Source organism: Hyperolius riggenbachi, chromosome 6 (assembly GCF_040937935.1).
Source record: "Hyperolius riggenbachi isolate aHypRig1 chromosome 6, aHypRig1.pri, whole genome shotgun sequence".
Lineage (NCBI taxonomy): Eukaryota > Metazoa > Chordata > Amphibia > Anura > Hyperoliidae > Hyperolius > Hyperolius riggenbachi.
In genome coordinates this window covers 365,394,094-365,402,749 of record NC_090651.1, presented here as the reverse complement: position 1 = coordinate 365,402,749, position 8,656 = coordinate 365,394,094, and the positions used below count along the sequence as shown (strand labels likewise).

Genomic DNA, 8,656 nt, shown 5'->3' with positions numbered 1-8,656 from the left:
TTCCTTTTTCACACCATTCTTTGTAAACCCTAGAAATGGTTGTGCATGAAAATCCCAGTAACTGAGCAGATTGTGAAATACTCAGACCAGCCCGTCTGGCACCAACAACCATGCCACGCTCAAAAATTGCTTAAATCACTTTTCTTTCCCATACTGACATTCAGTTTGGAGTTCAGGAGATTGTCTTGACCAGGACCACACCCCTAAATGCATTCAATCAACTACCATGTGATTGGTTGATCAGATCATTGCATTAATGAGAAATTGAACAGGTGTTCCTAATAATCCTTTAGGTGAGAGTATATTTTAACATTTACAAAGTAGATTGAATGATTTGTTGTCTATGCTCAATAGCAGTCAATTAAGAGTCTCAGGGTTAAAATACATGAACTATGGACCTTGTTCCATCTCCCTCTGTTCTCTGAAGTTGTGTTCTGCCAGGAAAACTTTCATGGCTGTAATTTGCTTCTCAGTGATGCTTATTATATTTCTGATAAGAAACTGTCACTTCCATGCCTAAAAATTATCTTTCAGGCAGCAAAATTAAACAAGTAAACTAGCCTGGTTATATATAGGTTTTGTGCTGTACATACACATGCTTATCTCATCATGTCCCATGTCACCTTGGGTACATTTAACTGCTTGCCGACCGTATGTATTTAAAAATAAATGACTTAAACATTTACCAAAAAAAAAAACATTGGGGGAGCGATCAGACCCCACCAGCAGAGAGCTCTGTTGGTGGGGAGAAAAGAGGGGGTTACTTGTATGCTGTGTTGTGCGGCCCTGCAGCTTGGCCTTAAAGCTGCAGTGGCCCATTTTAGAAAAAAATGGCCTGGTCTTTAGGGGGGTAAAAGTCTGTGGTCCTGAAAAAGGTTAAAGTCCGACAGGAGAAAAGCTCTACACAAATACTGGAAATGTGAAGTTTTTGTTATAATTTTAAAACATTAAAAAACGTACCTGGATTTTGCCTGGCCGTCTCCTACTAATAACTACAGAGATGTTGTATATGGAAACCCGGACTTCAGTAGTGAAAGAAACTACCGTACTACCTCTGTTTTCATTTTGGACATACACCTGAAAATCCACAAGATCTCCAGTCTTGTTACAGAGTCCTGTAAACAGGTAGACACATGTGCCCTGGAAGTCATATGGCACACCATCAAAGGTGTTGTAATGTGGATCTCCAGCTGCTGTGCACATTGCATAGGAGTTGGGGTAGCAGCCTTGGATGCCTTTGGACACTGAGCAGGTCTCGGTCGGCTTACAGCGAGTGTCTTTACAATCCACATTGTTGGTGGCGGGGTTGCAGGTGCACTGCTTTAAACACTTTGTGTCGGCCCAAAATTTCTCATTCGGGGCATAAACTTTTCCTTGAAAGACGCAGCCACAGTTGGCTTTGGGTATACATTTCCCTCCATCCAACACAAATCCATCATTGCACTGACAGCTCTCCACACATCCATCAGGACAAAGTCCTGTAGCGTTGATAGCAGCATCGTTACATGTTGGAGGGCAGGTTTTCCCACAGAGTTTATACTGACTGTTAGCTGGGCACGGCAAAACTGAAAATGAGGGAGGACATGGTAAAACATATAATGATCAGTAGACCTTCAATCGGGATTGCAGTCATAACATTCAATAAAATCATTTCACAATACCTCTTGGTGGTTACAATATAAAGTTGTCTCATGTTGCTTTGACCCAAGGTAAAGTAATCTGTGCAGAATTCACAACAACCACAATACAACAGAGTTAGCGCTGGCAGAAGCCACTTGCTTTTTTGAGGCAGCGTTATACTTTTTATGTCTACCAGTGGTGCTCGGATACCACTTTTAAAATCCGAACAGATCCGGATCCGGATACCCAGATATACGGATTTGGATCTGGATCGGATATCCGTTTTTTCTATCCGGATATCCAAATCCACCCAGATAGCACGGATAATGCGTTCGGATTTCCGTCTGTGCACAGCACACACACACACAGACACATAGCAGCTGCCTGCAGCACACACTGACTGTCATACAATGACATCAATCAAGCTAATTAATGATATAACAATAGTGTAGTGCTAGTGAAGGGGTTAATCACTGAACAGCTTATCACTGTGTACAGCCCTTGCTACTAGGCCCAGCAGCACTGGAGCACACACTCTGACTATCACACTATGACATCAATCAAGCTAATTAATGATTTAACAATAGTGTAGTGATAGTAGTGAAGGGGTTAATCACTGAACAGCTTTAGGTTTATAACTGTGTATAGCCCTTGCTAGGACACCAGCACTGGAGCATGTCTCTCAGTGAGCATTCAGCAAGCTAAGACGATATGTCTCATCATGGCAGCCCTCCTTATTATACAAGAGGGCTGGCCAGTGTTCCTTTCTGTGATTGGGTGCCAGGGTTTAGGCTGGGAGCCCTCTGATTGGCTCAATGAGGTCAGGTGGGGCTGGCCAGCGTTTCCCTCTGTGATTGGTTGCTAGGGCTTCTGCTGGGAGCCCTCTGATTGGCTCCAGGACGTCATCTCCTTAGTTACAGTATTTTGGATCTGGATATACGCAATATCCGCAATATCCCGGGTTATGCGGCCAAATATCCGCAGATAGCGGAATCAGGAATCCAATCCGGATAGCGTAAAAATGTTCGGATATCCGGATTAACCGATATCCGGAATCTGGATGAGCACTCCTGATGTCTACAATTCTATTCAGTGCAGTTTTTACAAGCAAAGTATTGTTAGTCCTATTTTTAAAACAGTACAGGGTGAACAGAGGTGTCTGGCTCAGACTGAGACCTACATTTGCTATTTACTGCTACCCCATTGCCTGATGAAGCAGGGTCATACCAGCAAAACGCGTTCTAAAGAACCTTGGAGGGTATCAATACATTTTCTATGTTTTAAACAATAATACATTTTTGTGTCTGCTTGGAGGAGGTAAGTCCACCACTTCCTCCCCATGTTTTAAAAGTTTAATCTATTTTTACTCTTTTGGTGCCTCTGTTCACCTTGTACCATGCGAGTTACTCCTTTCTTCTGATCTACGGAGATTGACTTCTTAATTCTGAGTGGGGACAAGCTTAATCTCCCCACCTGCATCTACAGTGGTTGCCTGAGTGGTAGCCCTGGCTCGTCAGTATAAGAATACTTATTCTATCATCAATTCATCCTTACCAGTACCTTCTATACTATATCAAGCTTTTTGTGCCATTCTCTATATATTCTTTAAACAGCCTTGCATGCCTCCGATAATATTTTACCCAAAGCACTATCAAACAATGTAGGTGCACTCTAGTAGTGGATAAAAAAGTAAAGTACAAAAGTATTCTAGGGTCTAAAAACAAGCAGTTCATTGTTAACAAAATGCCCCTACTTAGAATTGTGGCTTTTAGGACTTGCTGCCATCATTGTCATCAGTTTTCCATTAAAGAAAATATACTGTATATATAGTAGGAAATACATAAATGTTGAACTTCGCAATGACATTGTGACATTTTCTGTCTTATTAGCTCACCCATTCTTCAATCAACAATACTTTTTATTTTTTTCAAATTGGTGAATTTTTTTAATTTAAAGAGAAACTGTAACCAAGGATTAAACTTCATCCCAATCAGTAGCTGATACCCCCCTTCCCAAGAAATGTAAGAAAGGTAAGAAATCTTTACCTTTTCTCAAATAGATCATCAGGAGGGTTTATATGGCTGATATTATGATGAAAACCCCTCCCACAGTGGGATGTCAGCAACTAAGTACTGACATCCCACTGTGGGAGCCTTATTGCATTGTGGGAAATAACAGCTGTTTCCAACTGCCTAAAAAAAGCAAGCAGCAGCTACCACTGACATCACCTGCCAGCAGTAAAGATGTCTCCTGTGATAAATTTCAGAATGTATATATAAAGTGGACAATTTGGGGGCCCCATAGACGCTAAGGCAGATATCAGCTATTGGGTGCCAATAGCATAAATTTAGGGACCCAATATATAGCGGGCCCATCCAACCGAAATTTTAAATTTTTTAAAATCATTGTTTGTTGAAACTGATGATGAAACGTGTTTTTATGCCATTTAGGTGAGGTAGGGACATGGACGGGGGGACATGGAAGGGGGGGGGGGGGGCAGTTCAGGTTTGGCATCAGGAAGGGGATTTTAAGGTTAGATTTCTGGACTGTAACAATAGCTTGTTACTTACCTAAACTCGTTCCTGTTCTGGCTCTCCTGCAATGGCAGTGGAGGGTAACAATTGATCGTTACCCTACAGCTGCCGAGTCCCATGTAGCTCCATTCTGTTTCCTCCTGCATGGAGGAGGATGCCAGCCTGGCGTACATCCTGGAGCTGGCGTCCTCAGTTGCTTCATGAAGGGGTGTTTAACGTTAGGTGTCAGGAAAGGGGGGGTTTAGGGTTTGGCGCTAGGAAAGGGGTTTTAGGGTTAGGTGTCGGGCTTGGGGGGTTTAGAGTAAGGCTCTAGGAAGGAGGGATTTAAGGTTAGGCAACAGAGGGGGGAGGGTTCTGTGTGATTGTAAGGATAGGTTTAGCTGTAGTAAAATACCGGTAACATTTACCAATGTTTTACTATCGTCATAACCACTGTAAATATGTGTTATTTTTCATTTGGTGCCCAATTCAGCATGGTATTTATCATTTAGACTAAGACTTATATCGGTATCACCCTGCGCCCATTTCTCCTCACGCCGCTATTTCATGCACGCGTTTGGTGAATATCACCTTTTGTATGCACCCTTCAGAATGAATACACTAAAGCCTGGTACACACTTTCAATTTTGATTGGCCAATCACTGGCCTATTTTACCACCTCCATATAGTACTGAGGGTCAGCAGATATTGAGTACTATGAGCAGATTGTGTACGTAAACCCTCATACTACATAGAGGTGGTAAAATTGGTCAGTGATTGGCCAACCCTAACTGCAAGTGTGTACCAGGCATGCCATTTTAAAGGCAAACAATTCAAAAGCATTGCAGCAGTGCATACTTACCACATCCCGACAAGTCTCTCCATTCCTTGATGGTAACATTACTTTTTTGGCAAAGAGTAGCATACGTTGCCAGACTTTGGCATAAAATTTCCTTGGGTCCTCCATTAAGGCACACATCATACACACAGTTGTCAACATACGGTTTGGGGCCTATAATACTATGACACTGACTGAATGGGCCGTCAGGTTTGGAGATTAATCCACATTTGGTTTCGTCTAAATAGATGTTCTGCTGGTCTAATGGGCAGGTCTTGCATACCCCCTTACAATCATCCCAGCAAAACTTGTTTCCATCGTCCACTTTCCAACTTTTGCCAAAGTCGACTGCACTGGCTGCTTGGACTCCAGATGGTGTGGCAAAGTCATCATTAGGATTTTCATTGTAGTAACCGCACATTCCACACAGATTTTGAAAATAGCTGCTGGAGATGTATATCTGTAGCACATATTTCCAGTCGTAGATCACTTTTAAAGTGAAATTAGTTACAACATTCAAGTTGCTACCAGACTGATAAAGCATGACTTGCCCATTGGCCAGGGTGATAGGAAGCCTCTGACGCTGGTTATTAACCTGTAAGAAGAGAGATGATAAAGAAAGTAAAATGTATCTTGTAGAATAGAGCATCTATTTAAACAAGGCCTTATTACACACACATACACACCACACTTACACATGCGCGCACACACAAACAGTCCAAAAGAAAGTGGTGGAATAGCACCTGCCTGCCTTCAGTATAGGTAGGTAGTAGGAAGCTAGCTATAGGTGCTTTCAGTATAGATAGCTAGCTATAGGTGCCTTTAGTATAGGTAGCTAGCTATTGGTGCCTTCAGTATATGTAGCTAGCTATAGGTGCCTTCAGTTTAGGTAGCTAGGTATAGGTGCCTTCAGTATAGGTAGCTAGGTATAGGTGCTTTCTGTTTAGGTAGCTAGCTATCAAGGACCCCAAAGCTCATAAACTTGGTCATTGAGTGGCTGTATGTCAAGGTTACAAAAAGTGGGCAGTGCCAACAACTATTTTTTTTTACATGGCAGGGTTCCCAAACTTGACACAGTTGGACACTGGGTGACTGGGATTAATATTTAGAAATGTAGGTGGAGCCTTCAACAGCCAATCAAAATTCACCTATTGATTTTCAAGGGGAGTTTTTACATTGCTACCATTCTTACACTGTTAATGGCAGAGTCCTCAAACCTGATACAGTTGGTCATTGAGTGACTGGGGTCCAAATTCACTAAAGGCGGAGGAGCCACAAACAGCCAATCAGATTTGTTAGATTGGTTTCAGCCATTATGGTATTGGCAGGGTTCTCACACTTTTCACAGTTGGTTACTGGATGACTGGGATTAATATTCAGGAAAGTGGATGGAGCCTACAGCAGCCAATCAAAATTCACCGCAGCTTGCTGTCTTGTAGGTAGGTGCACTACTGAACAGGTATGCAGGGATTGGTATTATAAATGTGCAGCTGTTACACACACAGGTACCGTGAACAGGTGCAGCGAGTGACTGGTATATAATATAACACTGCTCACTTGCATAACGCTGCATTCCAGCGTGGACGTTTCTCCTTCTAGTGTCTGACGTGACTGCCTGTATAAACAGGAAGTCGCGTCAGAGGCTAGAGAGAGGAACATCCACTCTGGAGTGCACGGAAGGTATGTATCTGCAGCTGCCCTCCGCCTGCATACACAAAGTATTCAATGCTGGAGAGGAGCGCAGAGGGGAGAGACCAAGGCGAGAGAGGGGGGGACTGTCCCCCCTCCTCACCGAAGTGCAGCATGGCTTTCCCCTCATTCTGCGACTTCTCCAACCCCCCAAAATGGCCCCGAGGGGGGGGGGGCTCTTAGTATTTCTGCAGGGGGGCCCAGTGGGACCTTGTTAAGCCCCTGACACTGCTAGCAGTCATGTAGGTAGGTGCACTACTGAACAGGTATGCAGGGATTAGTATTACAAATGTGCAGCTGTCACACACACAGGTACCGTGAACAGGTGCAGCGAGTGACTGGTATATAATATAACACTGCTTGCGGTCACGAAGGTAGGTGCACTACAGAACAGGTATGCAGGGAGGTATTACAGATGTGCAGTTGTCACACACACAGGTACCGTGAACAGGTGCAGTGAGTGACTGGTATACAATATAACACTGCTTGCGGTCACGTAGGTAGGTGCACTACTGAACAGGCATGCAGGGATTGGTATTACAAATGTGCAGCTGTTAAACACACAGGTACCATGAACAGGTGCAGCGAGTGACTGGTATATAATCTATATATATAATAGAGTAAGTGCCTCAACCTTCGAGCAAGAAGAAGAAGTACTTTGCATGAGAAAATGTATGCGTGCTCAATCACCAAGTTTTAGGCTTCTTTTCCACGGACTGTTGAGCTGTGTGCTCAGCAAGCAGTTACCAGGCAGCAGCAAGCAGTTACCAGGCAGCAGCAAGCAGTTACCAGGCAGCAGCAAGCAGTTACCAAGCAGCAGTGAGCAGATACCAGGCAGCAACAAGCAGTTTCCAGGCAGCAGCAAGCTGTTAGCAGGCAGTAGTGAGCAGTTGTAAGAGTTTGAGAGGCATGTTACTGCCTATCAACTGTGCGTGGAAAAGAGGCCTACCCTAGCAAGTCTGGCTTTGCAAATCTGGCCTAATTGGCTATTCATGAGGCAATGCTCATGCAAATATGCATTTGCTTTTGCATGCCAAACTATGCAGGGTCAAAAAACCAATACTGCAAAGCAGTCGCCCTGCTACATGCCAGTGATGAGCGAAAATGCAAAAATTTGTTTCGATAAATTTTTACCGAATTTTCGCCTAATTTCGTTTTGACAGGCAAGTCATTTTCGCATTACTTGCGTATGATTGCGGACATTTTCCACATAAGGGCATTAGCGCCCGCATTCAGAGAAGTTTCTTGCGCATTATTACGGGCATTTTTCCGTATAAACGTCCGCATAGATTGAATTTCCATGCGGATTATTGTGGACATTTTTCCGCATAAGGGCATAAGCATCCGCATACAATGAATTTTCGATGCTGGTCGAAAACGCAAATATTTCTGAAGATTTTCGTGAAAATTCGCCCAAAAACGAAAACGGGATTTTCGAGGCGAAAATTCGCAAGCAACACTGCTACATGCTACATTAGCACTATCCAGGAGCGCCACGGGGAGGATTCCCAATGCCCCCCTTTCATACAACCGGGGGGACCACAGGGTCCCAGGCTCTCTCACTGCCTGGGAACCACAGCGACACCCCGGAGGGGGAGGCGCAGGCGACCCCCCCAAGCGTGGCCAGCGTCGGGGAGAGCCGTCCACACCCACCTCCCAATATTAAAAACAGGCACTTACCTTAACGTCCATTGCGTTCTGCTACATGCGCATTAACTTGGGGGCACCACATGAGAAAGGAGTGAAGCATGGGTCACCCCGAGCTTTAGAGCTCAGGGCTGGCTCACATACAGCACTCCAGAGGGGGGGGGGGGGGGGGGGAGGACAGGTGCAGACAACTCACTCCAGGGCTCACACCACCGGAGCAAGCCATCCACCACCTACCTCCAAAGGATACAAACTGCACAAAATGCTTTCCATGAGAAAATTAATGCGCATGTAGCAGAATGCAATAGACGTTAAGGTAAGTGCCTGTTTTTAATATTGGGAGGTGGGT

General features: G+C 44.3%; 1 protein-coding gene across 1 annotated transcript in view; it reads right to left on the bottom strand.

The window, feature by feature from the left end:
- Positions 1–1,060: 1,060 nt before the first annotated feature.
- LOC137522274 (IgGFc-binding protein-like) overlaps positions 1,061–8,656 on the bottom strand; it is a 44,496-nt gene continuing 36,900 nt past the window's right edge. The window contains exons 8-10 of the mRNA XM_068242303.1: positions 4,996–5,566; positions 1,161–1,565; positions 1,061–1,077 (exon numbers count right to left, since the gene is read on the bottom strand). Of these exons, the coding sequence (XP_068098404.1) occupies positions 1,061–1,077; positions 1,161–1,565; positions 4,996–5,566 (993 nt within the window). The remainder of the gene's footprint in view (positions 1,078–1,160; positions 1,566–4,995; positions 5,567–8,656) is intronic.